General features: G+C 36.5%; 1 protein-coding gene across 2 annotated transcripts; it reads right to left on the bottom strand.

Annotated features, from left to right (window-relative positions):
• Positions 1 to 7,026: 7,026 nt before the first annotated feature.
• LOC129779618 (ankyrin repeat domain-containing protein 13A-like) lies at positions 7,027 to 9,993 on the bottom strand. 2 transcript variants are annotated; one of them, XR_008743722.1, is made up of 4 exons: positions 9,562 to 9,993; positions 9,156 to 9,485; positions 8,763 to 9,092; positions 7,027 to 7,152 (listed from the first exon to the last, which is right to left on the bottom strand). XR_008743722.1 is itself a non-coding variant. In XM_055787198.1 (3 exons), the coding sequence occupies exons 2-3, from the start codon at positions 9,475 to 9,477 to the stop codon at positions 8,875 to 8,877; spliced, it is 540 nt and encodes a 179-aa protein (XP_055643173.1). In that variant the 5' UTR covers positions 9,478 to 9,485; positions 9,562 to 9,978; the 3' UTR covers positions 8,386 to 8,874. The 2 variants fall into 2 exon arrangements, 1 of the variants encoding a protein (XP_055643173.1); XM_055787198.1 differs by lacking the exon at positions 7,027 to 7,152 and having other exon boundaries at positions 8,386 to 9,092; positions 9,562 to 9,978.
• Between the last annotated feature and the right edge of the window lie 8,549 nt (positions 9,994 to 18,542).

The following is an 18,542-nucleotide window of genomic DNA, read 5'->3' as shown; positions in this document are numbered from 1 at the left end:
ACCAATATTTCAATGAAAAAGGTTTTTATTTAGCGACTAAACTATCAAACACAACAAATATGTTTCCAAACTGAGTTATTAACTCAAGAAAAAGTCAATGAAATGAATGTATACCTAGTGTTTTGGTTTTGTTTGTTCATGCTACCCACCACTAACCGTCTATGGCGCTGCGCACAGTACAACTGTAGCCATGTACAGCGGTAAAATAGGTCGGTACAGGTACAGCGATTGTACCAAGTTGCTTGCATGGTTCTAGCGCTGTACATGGTGACAGACATACAATTTTCGAAGTACAACGGTAGTACAGCTGTATGTCTGTCATAAGTATTAGATTCAGAGACACAATATAGCTCTTTGATTTGAAGAAAAGTTTAGGTTGAAAGGTTCATACAGTCGAACGACTGGCGCGTTGAGCGAGTTCTCTGATGCGCTCCTATCGAAATGAAGAAAAAGATTTTTCTCACAAATTTTCCTAGACGTTCAGGTTTTTGAGCTGAAATTGAATGGAAGAGAAATTTGAATTTATGAATTAAATATGAATTCATCGAGAACTGGGGCCCTAATTTGGTACCTAAACTCGATAGTATAATCACTATCAGATTAGAAGGCACGAAGCCAGTTTAATTTTGAATGAAAATATCTACATCATGTTATTTAATTACAGAGATTCCCCTCTAATTGAACACACCGAGGTACCACTGAATGTTGCATTAGCGGCGATTGTGACCTGTAATTGAACATATCAATAAACACAACACAATGTGAAAAACAAGTTCAAACAAGAAAATCATTGAAAATCTAACAAACAACCATTATAAAAGTGTGCAAAATACATAATCCAGGTTGGAAACACTCCTAACAATTTATCGTTTTGAAGAAACTTGCACAAAGGATATTTACAACAATGTCCAATTAGAGGCAAATCACTGTATTATTCATGCTTTCTTCAATTCGAGTTGTTGAACTTCAATCTAAAATGGAATTAATAAAACTCGTGTTTTTGTCTATATGCAGGTAGCTTCCAGTTCAACATAGTTCGTCAATCGACATTTATATTTGCACTCCTCGATACTCAGGTACAAGGAAATTATTCAAAATATGGCACATACAAATTACCTGACAAATTACGTTTCTGTTTCTATTAGAACCATAAAGTGCGCTACACACAGAACGTCCCGTCAGCGTAAATTAATAAAATGCCAAATATTCGTAGCATTCACATACACCATCACCGACAACTTTGACGGTAACGCTGTATGTGTAGCGCACTTAACTCTCTGGATCCTTTGATACATAGAGACGACTTAGCTGTTTGATTTGAAGAAAAGTATAGATTGATAGTTACGTCCAGTCAAGCGACTGGCAAGTTCCTCTCGGATGCATACCTATTGAGAAGAAAAAAAGGATTTATTTATTGATTGCAGCCATAACCTACGTCTATTATTCACGCAAGATATTTCGGACGATTAGGTCTTTAATGAAATAAATATAAATTTATCGAGCATAAATGATCAGCCATTGGAATAAATGTGTAAAAATCTAGTTTGTTAACTCTCAGCGCTTCATACATTTCAGAACTTCAATTAAATATGAAGTGAGTTTGCAGGAGAAAATGTATGAAGGATTCTCCATAAATATTAAAAGTAGCGATAGAACTGCTTTACTTTCAAATGAAGGAATAATGATATAGAAATATTAAATAAATGGAATGGTTCTCTTAAATAATCATTTGTTTGAAAGAGCTAGCCCGTGAATTAAATATCTCTCACGAGACCGTTTGTTATATTTGGATGATGTTTTCGGCATGAGGAAAATCAGCATGAGAACGACTAGTGTCAAAAGAACTTAATTTTCTTCAACATTTTCATCGCAATCATGTGGCTGAAGACATGCCTAAGGGATCAAACTCTTATCTCACGTTCATCCAATTCATCCAACTTCTAATAATCCTCCAAATATGGCCTCTCGTTTTACTTTTTCATACCTTCGAAACTCAAATAACCACTTCGTGGGATCCGTTTTGACAGCATTGTAGACATAAAAACGGGTTCGCTGCGTGAACTGAAGGCAATTCTTGAATACAGCTATGTGAAGTGTTCCGATGACTGGATTGTTCGTTGAAAAAAGTGTATTGCTTCAGAAGGAGCCCATTTTGAAGGCGATAATATGAATTTAGATGATAAATAAAGCATTTTCTTTAAAAACATAAATTCTCGTATTTGACGGAATGTATATCAATAATCTGGTTATTATTAAGGAAATAAAAATGGAAGAAGAGAGTTTCTATGAACTCGTGCAAACACAATTTCACTATTACAAAGGTGAAAGTCATCATTCTATCATCTATTATAAAAATTACCAAACGCGCAAACGCATTTCATCAGGTGTACTGCCTGATTTCAGGAAAAAATACAGACACCAAGTGGTTGTGTCCAAATTTTACTGCAATTCCTGGAAAGTATTGAACTTCTCTTAATATTTTACTGCTATTGTTTTATTTGTCATGGTATCATCAACTTTTATTATATTAATACTTTTAGTATTTCAATTACACATAGAGATAATCTGTAATGACAACATTATAAAGTTCATTTATTTTTAGGCTTCACAGTATTTAAGGGGGTATTCTAGTGTAGAGACACGAATTTCGGACGTTTTTTCGAACTCCGTAAAAATAAAACAAAGAATATTTTTACTATCCATTATATCATTATTCGTTTATCTATCTTTCAACAATAAAACAAAAATAGGACGGAAAAAAAATATTCATAATTAGAATAGTTACATGCTGGTGAAGTGAGGGTGTTCAAAAAAAAAGTTGTGCCATGGCGTACACGATTCCAGTCCTTCTGGTTAACTGAAACAAAAAAATCGAACAGATTCTGAATCAGTAAAGATGTCGCTATGGCATGAACCTCGGACAAGTCAAAAACATGGGTTTTAACAAAATGGCGGCCGTTTGAAAACAAAAATGCTGTTTAAAACGTTTTTTTTTGCGTTTACCGATTTTTTAAAAATAGTAAAATTAAAAAGTTATAATTTTTTATTGGTTCATGCGATAGAGAGATGTATGCAGATTATTTTCATATAAATTTGACATAAATCGGTTCAGTAGAACTTGAGATATCGTGTACGCCAGTTAGAAAAAAACTAGTTCCGAGAGAAACGCGTTTGAAGTTCATTGTGATGGCCGTAACAGGTTAGATACCACATCACTAAGATGGCTCTAACTAGGTAAATAATAGGATTTTCGATAAGTCCTTTCTAGAGTATATTCTTGAATGCCTAAACTACAGAAATATGGTAAAAAAAAATTTCGATTTTTTCAGATTTCTAGACTAGAATACCCCCTTAAGGCATTTTTCTGACAATGAAAATGGAGCATCATTTGATTTTAGTCATTTGTTTTTCTTTTTTCTGTTAAATAACTTTGGTAATGGCAGAAAATCAAAATATGTTTAGGCTCTATTATGAATACTTTCAGCCTCCTGGGTTGTTTCGTCTCTGGAATAATTAAGTGAGTATAGGTAAATATATACATATATAAGTAAAATTAGCCTTCTATCCTTTAGTGTTGCATAATTACCAATTATATCATCATAAAGATGATGTTTTGGAAAACAAGATAAACGATGTAATAATAAATTGATGAATATGAAACCGAATCAATTCGTATATAACCACATGTCTGGCATCTGGCATCCCTGAATTAAGCGAATTCTATTCAGCGTGGGAATGGCAGATCGATAGTGACAGTCGCAGATGCCAACATTATATGAAAAAAAAACGTAGGCCTGTGCCAATAATACAATAGTTTCAGTCCGGTATGCACACACTGAGAGGAAAATTTAGTAAATATGACGAATTTTTTGGTACATGTTACCAATTCTCTAGTCATTTTCTACCCTACTAATCATTGGTACATGTTACAAAAAAAGAATGGTAGGCACATATGTCAAACAAACTACAAATTGTTGGTCCAACATTGGTGCAAAAACAGTGAAAATTTTGCTTCATATTTGTGAGAGGTAATCATCAGGGATTTTTTTTTTATTAATTCGTTTATTTTCACAGGCTCAGTTACTTAAGTTTAAAGGAGCTGAATTCTTAAATATAATATATATATTAAAATAAAACTATATATATAAACAATTTTTCTTACATCTATAACCACACTGAGAGAAATATTTAGTAAATATGACGAATTCTTTGGTACATATTACTAATTCACTAGTCATTTTCTACCCTACTAATTATTGGTACTTATGTCCAACAAAACTACGATTAGTTGGTGCAGTGTTAGTTCAATAATGGTTCGCATCATTGGTTCAATATTGATGATAAATATCAATCAGTGATAGTAACGATATTCTTCTGAATCATTCACTGAATTCACATTTTCATTTATTCTATATATCTAGAATACATTACTAATAACTTATTATATATATAATTGCAATAACTCTACAATAATAACTATATACTAATAACATTAATTTTCATGGTAATAATTCTACAACTTCCAATGGGTTGTGGGCTTGGTCATAATTATGTTCATTTTCCTACTGCACCGCAATGCTTTTCGCCATTTAGGGACAGGGACAGCTCATAGAAATACAAATATATCAATGATAGCTGATGAATATGTATTTATGAAACAAATATATGTTAGATAGACGTATATTTAAATGTGACATAAAAATTAAATGCTTACCTCCGATTTACAAATTGCTTTTTCAATAAAGTTGCCCACTATTTTCCAACGTTAGAACCTGAAAAAAAAATCTTTAGTATAAACCTTAAAACCTTGTGTCTCACTACTTGCCCTGGCTTCCATCGACTGTTTTTCATTCTCCTCTTGCCATACGATTCCACGGGATGTATAGTAACCGCTGTATTTAAGCCCCATATTCATATTACGGTTCAGGGTCGAGTAATATATCACAATATCCAAACAAAACAGAATATTTTTTATTATTTACCTCCGAATCGCTCCGCTTCAACAAACGTTTCAAAGCGATCGCGAAGTACGCACTGCACATTTACTAGATATGTAAACAAGGTTACTTACACTATGAAGTAGAATGTACGAATCGTTGGTAGGGGAGAACATTGCATTTGACATCATTTTTACAATGTTTTAGTAATATGTACTAAAAATGTGTATATTTTACCAAAGTTTTGATTACTAAATATTTTGTAGTTGCGTTTACTAAACTTTCTCTCCAGTGCAGTAAGGTGGAAAACCGATTACTCGCGGTGTACTTGAGTTTAGGAGGGTGACATATTTTTAGGAGAAGGATGGGATATAAGGAAATTGGAACAATGTTGATGAACACTCATTTCTTAAATCTATTCGTATATCTATAGTGTATTTACATTTCAACTTATTCTACTATTTATAGCAAGGGGACGAATTACCCGCGAAGGAAGGAAAGGAGGGTATAATGATGTAGGGACAATCACACACGAAGATCTATAGCTTTAAGGAAAACATATATATGGGACATGTAATCAAGGTCTAACCGAGCCAACACATCTCTCACCGGCACATTGGGCTGTCTTCCTCGGGCCCGAAGGGAGTTTTCTAAATTCGATCTGGCGACCAGATACACCTCGCACGATCAAACAATGTGCTCGATGTCGTGATAACCTTGGCCACAAACACAGAGATTGCTGCTGGCAAGATTGAAACGGAAGAGTAGTGCATCTAACGAACAGTGATTGGACATGAGTCGGGAGAAAGTGTGAATAAAGTCCCGACTCAAGTCCAGACTTTTGAACCACGGTTTGAGGCTAACCTTAGGGATAATCGAGTGAAACCACCGGCCCAATTCATCTTCATTCCACTTGCGTTGCCAGTTAGCAATGGTATTTTTGCGGACTAAAGAATAAAATTCATTGAAGGCGATTTGACGCTGATAAATGTCGCCTTCAATTGCACCTACCTTTGCCAATGAGTCAGCCCTCTCATTACCCGGAATTGAGCAATGTGAAGGGACCCAGACAAAGGTAATGACATAACAGCGTCTGGATAAAGCACTCAAAATTTCTCGTATTCTCTCAAGGAAGTACGGCGAGTGCTTTTCCGGCCTCACTGAACGGATAGCTTCGACAGAGCTAAGACTATCCGTTACAATGTAATAGTGTTCAACAGGTCGTGAGGCGACGCTGTCCACCGCCCAGTATATCGCTGCCAATTCAGCAATATATACCGAGCAAGGATTCTGAAGACTGTGTGAGGTGCTAAAAAATACGTTGAACACTCCAAATCCTGTGGACTCATTCATAGAGGACCCATCAGTAAAGTACATATTATCACAATTGATACGCCCATACTTTGCATTGAAGATCGTAGGAACGAACCCCAATCTAAGATAATTTGGATTTTCATGGATTTTCTCCTTCATGAACAGATCGAAATGTACAGAGGAATTGATGTAGTCAGGAAAACAAACACGGTTGGGAATATACGAAGAAGGAACAACCTGCATAGAGGTGAATTCATGATATGAACTCATGAATCCAGAATGAAAATTTAGCTCGATCAATTGCTCAAAATTTCCGATCACCAATGGATTCATAACCTTACACCGAATGAGGAACCGAATAAATTGAAGCGATCTTTTAGTGGGAGTACGCCTGCCAAAACCTATCATCAGGGATAATAACAGTATTTTTTAATAATTATTTTTAAGTCCAGTTTGCGTTCAATTCTACTTACTTAGAATACATTATACTAATAACTTATTCTATAAACATCAATAATTCTCGTTGGAATCATTCTATAAACTGAGTACAAGAGGCAAATTTCAATCGCAGCCTCAACCACCTCAATTTGATGAGCATTTCCAAAGCAAGTTCCCGTTTCTCTTCCTGCTGCATCGCTCTGATTTGCATTAGCTGATTAGCAGATTGACGGTAGAATTAGCACGTTTCATCCGTATTTTGTTCTCTCGTGTCCCTATGAAGAAAAGAAATACATATGTTAATGATATTAAATATGCAATAAATTATGTATGTTCACCTTAAGTTTTTTACGGTCGATGAGTTTTTTACGGCCAATCTTAGCGACAAACTCGCCGTTACTTTCAATCCCATAGCTTGGATGGTTTTTGGTAAACAAGTATTACCAGTCTGGGATCATGCCAGCTGTAAAGACAAGGAAAAAGGTCAATAGTGTTGTAATGTATAGAATATAACTGATGTTTATCCTTGGCGGGAATATGAAAATAGTTTCCCGACCGAGGTGATGTAAATGATGTAAAAAAACGAATAATTATCTCCGATTTGTTTATGATGAATGATTGTACTGCATATAATTTTAAGGCCAACTAAAAAAGAAAAAAAATTGTATTAGGTCAATTATGTTAATATGGATCAAAATTTCTTGTGATATTTTCCCCGCCGAAAATATGAAAACAAATTCTCGGGGGAGATGAATACATAATTAAATTCAATAAAAACGAAGTGCTTACCTCCGAATCGCTTCGTCTCTAAAAGACAAAAGACAAAGTGCGCACATCACAGTTGTTAGGTATGACAATAAAAACAAACTTACTAATGGTATGAAGTAAAATATACGAATTCCTGGTAGGAACTTTCATTGCGTCTGACATCTTTTTTACGCAATTTTAGTAATATTTACAAAAAATGTGTATATTTACCAATGTTTTTGCTACTAAAGATTTGGTAGCTGCTTTTACTAAACTATTTCTCCAGTGCAACGACATTTACTATTGCAGGTATCGTTCAAACCAAGGCGCCTCTATATGTACCAGGTGAAACAATCATATGAAATGCACTTTCAGCCATATTGGAATTGCTGTCGGTATTGTTTACAAACAGCATCCGAACGCTGCCGGCGGCTCTCTACAAACTGCTACGATTCTTATTCGAGCGATGCCTACTATGTTCGGAAAAAGACAGGATGATTTTGTAGAATTTCATTCTCATTTCCACTACTCTCGCATGTGGAAATGCAAAAATGGCGTATCCTAGCAATAACAAAACAAACAACCCCCGCTCCACAAACCGTAATCCCCTTCTTATTGGAGTGATGATGTTGCTTCACCTGTTATACATTGATATAAACGCCTTGGTTCAAACTGGTGGATACACTGAGAGAAATATTTAGTAAATATGACGAATTTTTTGGTAAATATTACCAATTCGTTAGTATTTTCGACCCTACTAATCATTGGTACATCCTACTATCCTAAATTGGTAGACACCAATGCCAAACGAAACTACGGTTTATAAGTCCAGTGTTGGCTCAATTTCGACCCAACTAAATCGATTCATCCGTTCAGTGTTGGCTGATTTGTTGGCCCACCATCGGTACAATACAAGTGAAATTGATGGTTCTCATTTGTAATTGGGATTAACAATATGTTTTGAATATATATTTCAAAAGCTGTGTTGAAATATTTTTATCTTTATTTCATTATTGAAAAGCTTTTCCAGTAGGCTTTTAACGAGTGAGTTTTGTATTACAATACTCAGTAGCATGCTTTTTCGGGCATCCTCATCCTCTACAGCTTAGGCAGAACCTTCAACCATGTGGTTAAAAAACAAAAATTGAGTCTCGTTATGAAAAAGGCCTTGAGTGCGGCAGGTGTTTTTCACCAGAAAATGAAAAAAAGATGCACAGTCAAAACTTGAAAAGAAAATATAGAATTAACTTAACCGTTGAAAAGAATCCAAATACGCCAAAAATTCATATGTCAAACAATAGAGAGTAAAAATACAAACAAACATACAAGCCTTCGCAGCTTATCGCCTTCGTAGAAGTTTGATGTTAGTGGCAGTTGGACTCTCAGTGCTTCCCTTATATCCACCTCGTCGTTCTCGCTACGCGACCCGAATCGCAAATTACATCAATTCATCCTCAACTTCGAAGGTGATTTGAAGATGGAAATCGGAACCAAGTCGTACATACTCGGATGGGACATCGAAACACAAATCCTCGATAATGCATGTCGTACGCTCTTTGCTCTTCTTGATGTGGTTCACGTTGATCACGGGTGCCCCTATCGCGAATACGTTGCCAAATGCAACAATCGCGTTCAACACATGGAATAGCTTGATTTCTACAAAATAGAACGAGTTGTGTAACAGTGCGGCAAACATTTAGAAAATAATTGAATATTCACCTATTTTCACTGGTAATCCCGATGGAAGCTGCATGCTTTTCTGTTTTCTAACATCTCTCCCTTGGAGGTCAATGTCAGTAAAATACTCCTTCGCGGCGGAATCTGTCATGAGTAATTCATTCGACGAGATAGCAGTCTCCTGAAGTTGTCCGAGGGAAACATGCATTGACAGTAGAGGCAGCTGACTTGGTTTGGGCCTAGGTTGCAGGTGGATTTTTTTTCTTCTGCTGTATCGACAATTGATTTGAATCTTCTGTGTCGCAGTTGTTGCTCTTGCACCGGAAGCCACCAGCCCCTCCTCGTCGCTTGTGCAGCGGAACATCGGATCTGCTGTAAGAAAAATATTCTTATTCATAATATATAAGATCTTTCACAAATCTAACTACACAAAAAAGTCGAAGTTTACCTAAAATAGTTATCGTATACCACGTTCGTACCGTTATCTTCGTCGATGGTTCCAGCAAGGAAGAGGACGAAATCACTTTGAAGCAATTTTATACACAAAATGACTCTCCGTTAACCCCGGACGCGAATTTTTTGTTGTCGAGCGACCGGATATGCTCCGAAAATCGTGCTTTGATGGTAGAGTTTGTGGGCTGCTGGTAGTCGTCGCTGAGTGCCATCGAGTTTTGGTAATATGTACAAAAAATGTGTAAATTTTACCAATGTTTCAACTACTAAAGATTTCGTAGCTGCATTCACTAATGGTTTTCTCCAATGTAGATCTAAATTTGCTAAAAAAAATAAAAATAATACTCAGGAGGGAAAATGTGTTACTTTTCTTATTGTAATCCACTACACGGAGAGAGTATTGTTATTAAAAGCAAAAATAATCGGATTAATAAAAATAAACGTACCACATTTCTTTTATCAACAGGTGACACAATGATGGCTTTAGTGTTTTTAACCTGTCCCCAACCATCATCGCCAAGTTTCTGGCCATTCAAATTGATCGTTTAGTTAAACGTTTTGTTTTAAAAGAAAAAATACGTTGTAATTGATCATGATTACTTAGTAGAATATCGACACGCTGAAATTCAAACTGCATAGACGGATGATTTTCAATTGTTATCCTAAACCGTTTAATCCATTCCAAGTACCGCGTTTTATCCCTCTTAATTATGGAATGGTAATCCTGGTCGACATCTCTCCTTATAATAGGAAACCACGCCAATTATGTGACTGTTGGATTTCGCGTTTTGATCATAGGCTGGTATGACCAACGTAAATTTCTCCATACTTTCATACCAATTCGTCTAACTTCTCAGGTCCATTTATCATAGCCTCTGGTGGAAACATTCAGAAGCTCTTTGAATAATACTTGCAAAGAACATGTAGCAATAGTTTCTATTCATGTTTTCAAAAAGACTCATGGGTATAAATTAGAGATGTGCCATCCGCTCATGAGCTGTTCATTCGAATCGCCTCATTATAGTGAGCGGATTCGGATCGGCTCGCAATTAAAACAACGCTGCTCATCAGCTCATTACAGAGCTGAAGAGCTGATGAGCAGCTGAGCTGTTGAGCTGATGAGCTGCTGAGCTGTTGAGCTGATGCTCTGCTGAGCTGTTGAGCTGATGAGCTGTTGAGCTGATGAGCAGCTGAGCTGCATAGCCGTGGAGCGCAAAAGCTGAAGAGAATGTGAATTTTGGACGGGAAAGAATTTTTCGTCCTCCGCGCTTTATGATATGACGTCAATTTGTTTTCGTGTGTCCCTCTTCGTTCTTCAGCTTTAGCAGAGATGCCAGATATGAAAAAGGTTTTTGTTTTGAAGATATTCAATCGTTCGTTACTTCATTAATTTTTTCTTACATCGCCAAACAAAATAATAAACATTATTATACGCTTGTAAATGAAATTACTATATTATATTGTTATTTAAACATGACTGTTGAAACAAATAAATTTATTTCCGCGTGCTGAATCAAAACAATTCAGAAAACCACCCGACATAAATGCTGATGATTGATAATGGTCCTTTTGTTACCTTTGTCATCGCGAAGAATTATTTCTCGTTGCGCCTATTAGTGGATTTATTTTTATGTCCTTGGATGCAAAAAAATATCACGGTAGTTTTATCAAAAAACGTTGTCTCGGCCAATATTTCTGAAGACATTTTATTTGGCTACTGCTGGTTCTTCTGTTGTTTGAGTTCGGCATATCCTAAGCTTCTTCTATGTTGGATTTCAGTTTGTGTACAATTACAAATTAAATTCGTTTATTTTTTTGCTTTCCGTCCATTAAGCACTATAATAAAAAAATAAAATGTCCCATGGTAGTTATGCAATTGTGTGGACAACCTCAAAATTCAACTGAGTTGAAGAACTGTTCCAAATGAGCAGCTCACTTGTATGAGCTGAACGGATCTGAGCCGCTCAACATGATGAGCTGATTTGCCCATTTGCCCATCGATTTATAAACAAAGCCGATTTTTTCAGGATCAAGCAGATTTAGAAACTTATCGGCATACACTCGCTTCGAGGCAGTAAAAAGAATACTTCAAACAGCATCGAAACCTTCTCGAGAAGCTCACGGAAAATGGTTATAAACTTCTACAGATCGAATATTTTTCCACGCAACATGCTCATGTTAATCAGCGTTGAATTCCTGCAATATATCATCATGCTTTTCAATAACCGCACAGTGCATTTGTTACGAAACCACAGGGCAGTTTCGTCTGACAGTTGAGTGAATTCCGTACAACCCTGTTTTTCATCGCATATGTAAAGTGGAGCATAGCGGATAACTTCACTCCAAAAGTGACAAGCAACATCATAGTCGAAAAACGTGCTAGTAGCTACAGCTAGGCTATTTTCAAATTCAAATTTAGTAAATTGCCATTTCTATTAATTCTTTAGTTAAATTAAAGTCTGCAAAAAGGTAAATATGGAACCTCCATCGATGAAATGTTGATCAAGTGAATTCAAGTTAGAATTTATTTCCGTTTAAGACCAGATTTATCGTAGCATACAGGTAGTCAGTAAGGTTTCGGGTAGAACATCAAAAAGTAACACGACAATGTAAGTGTACAGTAATCAGTATAAAAACGTCAAATCAGTACAAATATATTTTCAGCTTTGAAGCTGTGTAAAAGCTGCTGTCAAAACGTCTTTTCGTCTGCCTGAAAACCTATCCGAACAGCATTGATTAATGCAAACTGAATCTACCTCAATTTCCATGCATTCATCGAATTCTAGCTGTATTCCACTTTCACTGTCTTCACCACAAATCGCAATCGTTTCATTGCACTAATTTTGCTCTATAAATTTTAACACTCCTATACTCGCGCATTGGTCTATCAGACCGAGAAATCAATAATTCGTTCATTTCTCAGAAAATATCAACACTTCGACTTTGCGATTCTCTCTAGCTTTGTTATTCGTCGTTCGTCATCGTTTAGCGTATCACATGTGTTGGTACAAAGGGGACGTGTGCCACATTTTTAACACTTTTGGTCTGACACACCGACGCGAGTATAGGAGTAACTTTTTTGGACAAGTGCCTTTTTTCATATTCTAGAATATTGTTGAATGAAATGTATAAATTAATGTTAGTGGCGTCGAATATTCATTGAATATAATGCATGAGATCGTTACCGGACTATTCTTATTTGATTTCAGTGCCTTTTGTAACTGGATTGAACGGATCCATATATTAACTATTCGTCGTTAGATGCATACGTTCAAAAGCAAAATATAAATGTTTGACATTCGTGTAGTTATTCGCTAAATAAAATGGTCATACATATACACACTTGTGGAAGAATATTAAACAGTAAACTATAAACTAATCGGTAGCTTATGGTAATTTTTAACAGTTACAGTTTCGGGGATTTTTTTTATAATGGACAATATCGACAAGAAAACAAGAAAAAGAAAAGGAAGTTTCTAGAAATCCTTTTATATCATCTTTTTATGCCCCATCTAAAAAAAGGCATTAATTCTCAGTTTACCAAAAAAACAGAGATAAAGAATATTAGAAATATGCAAACTTTATATTCCAGAACCTTTATCATCTGGTAATTATGTAGAAGGTCATTATACATTCTTCTCTTCGATAAAAGACTCGAAAAACACGCAACAACTGCATGAAATGTAAAAAATATGTTTGTTTCGAGCATGCAGTTATGCTATGTTCTGATTCTTACTTCAATGGAACCACAATCAATTAATACGTTATTATGTTATTTTATAGCTCTTTATACTTCTATGAACTATATTCAGTCGCTTACTTTTAATTAATAACAGTGAAAAATTCGAATTTCGTTATTTGTGTTGGAGTATCAAAAATTACTCTATTTTGGCTGAATTAGATCACTATTAAAACATAATAAAGACGAAGAAAACATATTTTTCGGAGTTTTTTCATTCAGTCATACCCTCTTCTTAAAAAAAATGCCAATAAAGCCTGAAAAATACACAATGGCAACATTACAGAGAAGTTCAATTTTCGGTCTGTGACACCGTGCGCGAGTATACGTGTTATGATTTGTCACGCGAGTACAGGAGGGTCAATAGACTGCGATAATTTTGTAGATGGCGACTTTATTGTTTACTGCACTTTGACAATTCAATTTCTCTAGATAGGTCTGAAATTTTGAAACACCAACAGTGTTTACATTAGAATGTGTATTCGTTCAGCCCTAAGATAAGATCAGACAATAGGGGGTCTTTTACGGACCAAATTTCTGTCAGATACTGTCCAAATTTCTGTCAGTCGTTCTGATTTCTGATTGGCTGATTTCGATAAATTTTGTAAACAAAGCCGATTTTTTTCAGTTTAAAGCAAATGTGAAGGATTTATATGCAAGTTTATGTATGTGTTTTTTCACAATGGAGTAAAGTGAACGGAAAAACACTCATTTGTCAATTTAGCTTCGTTAGGTCCCTAATGCGATTTCAAATTTCGGAATATAATTTCCATTGCTAAGAAGAAATGGAAAGTCTCATCATTCACTATTCAGATGGCAGAGTTGTTGGCTCTAGCTCATAAATATGGAAAAACATTCTTCTCGCCGCTTTGATAGTAAGTCCATCAATCCAACAAGATGTTCTTGTGTATCGGCTGTATACGAAGCATTCGGTACTACGGTCATGTATTGCGAAAGAGTCACGATTTTCAAGTTGTTTCTGATGGAGTTGAGCGCCGTTGTTTTGCACGAATCAACGAGAAAAGATTCTCCAGATAATCTTGGACAAATTGTTATGGATATCATTGTTATATTATAGATATGGGTATTTACAAGACTTGATTTATCCTTTATCCTTTTTGAGATTGCCTTACTGAAAATATGCAAAATCATTAAATTCGAGCCAACCAAATGTTACGATTCATAAAAACAGAAATTTAAAAAATCTGAAATTTTATGATATTTGGCAACTCTGGCATCTTTATGACTTGGCTTCTTTTTTGTACGACGAAGAAGAGTAAGAAGCCAGTTGTCTCATCTTGTCTTAGGTTCGACCAGACTCGAACGAAACCAACGATACCTTCTCCGAACGTGTTCGAATCAGAGCGTTCGAACGAAAGCAGATACGGCCGTTAACAAGAATAAGGGTGTTGAACATTTCTTCCACAAAAACGACTCAAAACTTATTGATTTTCCGAGCGGAAGGTAAGAGCGGTGAGTTTTTTGGGCAGATTTTCGGAATTGAAACAGGTCACTCTCCCGTATGTATAAAACAAGGAACGGTACAAACGCTGAAACGTGTAATTACATTAGAAGACATTTCTTGCATGGACGAATCAGCTCATCCTACCAAGCTCCCCGCTAAAAAAACTGCAAACCTCTCGGCCCAATTCTTCAGTACTTCCATCCAACCCTCGATTTCGTTTCTCCATTTTGATGCTCCCGTCCAAACTCCATTCTCGCCCTCTCCATGCCAAATTGTTATCGACAGACACTTTAGGTTAGAGTATCGTGCCTACATACCTTTTCATAACGTAGTAATGGGGGGGGGGTGTTATCCGAAGTGGGTCTGACGTGCAAAGTTATAATGATTAGAATAACTGGAAAGTTCAAAAATTCCCCTCGAGAATTGGTAAAATACTGGACTGCCGACAATTTGGTAAGTCACACAGCAGCTCATTGCTCCGGCAATTTACGCTGAGCCACTTGCGGAGAGCAACATGTGGGCTAAAGTGCGATTCACATACAACATCCACGTCACGTTCCGTCCCGTCACGTTGCGTCAATTATTCTTCCAAGCAGTTCTTATGCAAACATTCACATACACCGGCAACGGCAACTTCGACTTGCCGTTGCTGGTATATGTGAATGCTTCAATAGGAATTTCATGGTAGATTAATTGACGCAACGCGACGTGACGAACGTGAACGTGACGTGGATGTTGTATGTGAAGCTTAATTCTGCAGTGCGATTGAAGAAAAGTGACCAAATTGCGGGAGAACTCTACACGAGCACTCGACATCTTTGAGAGGACTTTTCCACTGGCTCAACAACAACACCCATTCACGTTGACGGCGGAATGGTGTCGACATCTGGATACGACATTAATTTGTATGAGGCCAACTCTTCTCTATCAGATTAGTCGGCCCTAAGGTATTTTTAAATTACTAAAATTTGTATGAATTTTTTTCTTGGCGTTATTTACCTACTAGAAGAACGTTGTTCTGACCCTAATTTAAACTAATTTCTATTGATTTTCAGATATTCTCACCAAAACTTACCGTTATAATGTAAAATTATCTTTAGACACAATTTTTGTATGATATTTTTTCACTACTTGTAGGCAAAAGTTATTGGCTTCAAATAGAGTACTAATTTGGTTTAGGAAAACTAATCTCCATTCACAATTTTTATTTTAAAAGCGTGTTTATTTCTTTTGCAAACCTATATTGTCATGCCTACTCCCCCATTCCGTAATACGAAGCTCAATGCCGTCAACGCGAATTGATCACAAATAATATCTCACTTCGCTGTCAGTTGATGAAATGCTCGCGGCCATCGTTTGTTTTGGTGAAACCAAGGGATTGCTAAGATGGCCGCCTTTTAGTAGCCACCATAGAGAATCATGAGCATAGAAATCATAACCTAAAATTAAAAATGAAATGCTCCGCGCGTTTCTTCAGCTGTGATTTTAATTGCAAATCGTCAAGAAAGCTTCCGGATGAGTATCCAAACATCGCTTGCCAAAGGAGACTATCCAACGTAATCAAATATTAACATACAGGGTGGGCCATTTAAAGTGGAAGCATCTGGCAACCCCATAACTTTTAACAGAGATGTCAGATTAACAAATGTCATACCGCGTTGGAAGCGTCATTTCAGTACAATTTTAACCATGGAACAATACACACCTAAACAACGCGCTGAAATTGTTCAGCTGTACATTCAAAATAACTTCTCAATTGTGGCAATTTTGGCAAAAAATCATAATGTCTGATGAGGCGCATTTCAACTTGAATGGAGGAGTGAATAAACAAAATTGTCGGTTTTATGCTACTGAAAACCCTCAATTCATCGAAACGCAACCTCTTTACGACCAAAAAGTTACTGTGTGGTGTGGCATTTATGCCGATAAAGTCATCGGCCCGTACTTCTTTGAAAACGAAAATGGAGCAACGGTAACCGTGAATGGGGAGCGTTATCGGACAATGATAACCGATTTTTTATTGCCATTTGTTCGTGAAAATGAATTGGACAATTACTGGTTCCAACAGGACGGTGGTACATGCCATACAGCGGCTGCCACGACCAAATTATTGCGCGAAATGTTCCCCGGAAGATTAATATCGAAAAACGGCGATTATGACTGGCCACCGAGATCACCTGATTTGACGCCTCCTGACTTTTTTCTATGGGGATATTTAAAATCCAAGGTATACACTGGTAAACCAAGGACCCTGGCTGCGCTGAAAGACAATATCCGACAAGAAATTGCTGCCATATCGGCCGAAACATTGGGCAAAGTGATGGAAAATGCCGAAAAAAGGGCACATTTTGCGGTCAAGGCCAGATGCGGTCATTTACGAGATATCATAATCAAAAAGTAGTTAGAACAAATCTCCTTAGACCAAAATAAATGAATTTCAAAAAAAAAAAATTTAAAATTCCACTTCTTTACTTTTCTATTGCAAAAACAAATCCTTCCACTTTAAATGGCCCACCCTGTATATGACTCCAAACATTAAACAATACGTGAGCCCCATAAGCGCGAGTCCTGTTTTATGCTACCTACGCTCAATTTGCATTGGATGGGATAGGGTTGCCAGAGCCCCGGGTGAAACCGTTCCCTCAGGTGGAACCCTCTTTTAATTTGCCTAGTTTCCGATTCCATCAAAATCATTACCACCGCATTGTTCGCATTTTTTTTGCAGCTATTGATGCAGACATGGCCCTCTTCGTGCAATGATGATCTCTTTCGATGTCTATTTCAAATAGAGAAGTCGGAGATATTACTGTACATTGTTGTAATCTTATCCCTATATAGGATATGTTAAAATTTTTAATTCAAAACATTAATTGTGATGTTTTGCCTCTGTTAGAAACTTGACTTTCTTGACGAATTGCTTGTCATGCAAATATCAGAGGCAAAGTCCTCTGCATTCATATCCTGTACTGGTCTTCGAGAGTTGCGATTAGCCGCAAGCAACTCGCTGCTTCAATATGACAGTTTTGAACACTGGAGAAACGACACCTATATCTCCCGCTTATCCAAGCGCTCTTGAGCGCTCACTATGCTCGAATTCACTATCGTTAGATTGCAAGTGAAATGTAATCCAGAATACCAACTATTGTGATCACTTCAAAGTATAAAAATGGGTTTCTGTCTGTCTGTCTGATTCTTATGGACTCGGAAACTACTGAATAATGATGAGTTTTGGTAGAAGTACTAGGAATTCTTTAATAAAAGATAAATTCAACGGAGTCGATTAGAAAATCAATCAGTGAACAGTTCTGCGATTGGACTCATGAACTTGCACTTAGTAAGAAAACTTGAATGTTTGAAGGTATTGATAACAACAAACAAATTTTGGGCGAGACGAAGTTTGTCGGGTCAGCTAGTAATCAATAAACATGACATATGACTTCACAAGACACATTGACTAGAAAAAATTTGCGGACACACTTACTCTAGCCATCAATTCCTGAGACGGATCACCTTCCGTGGCGGAGTATAACTTCCTTTCTCGTTTAATCTGTGACAGCCTCACTAACCTCGAGACGATCACGAGTAATCGGTAGGATTTAACCATAGCATATGTAAAAATGTAAATTACAGAGGAATTAAAAATATATTTATGAATTTGGCCACTTCACTTCAAACTTATGTAACTGAATCTGTAAAAATAAACGACTTAAAGATAAAAAAAAGTGGATTGGGACTGAAAAATTTTCGGAATAATTATAACACTTGTACATAG

This window comes from Toxorhynchites rutilus, chromosome 3 (genome assembly GCF_029784135.1).
Source record: "Toxorhynchites rutilus septentrionalis strain SRP chromosome 3, ASM2978413v1, whole genome shotgun sequence".
NCBI classification, from domain to species: domain Eukaryota; kingdom Metazoa; phylum Arthropoda; class Insecta; order Diptera; family Culicidae; genus Toxorhynchites; species Toxorhynchites rutilus.
This window is presented reverse-complemented; position numbering and strand designations above follow the sequence as displayed.

Bases quoted from the DNA above. Each gene is read 5' to 3' on its own strand.
- LOC129779618 (XM_055787198.1), bottom strand. From the start codon at position 9,477: ATGTTCCGCTGCACAAGCGACGAGGAGGGGCTGGTGGCTTCCGGTGCA. The intron at 9,093-9,155 runs GTGAATATTCAA...TCTATTTTGTAG, and splicing joins GGGATTACCAGTGAAAATAG to AAATCAAGCTATTCCATGTG.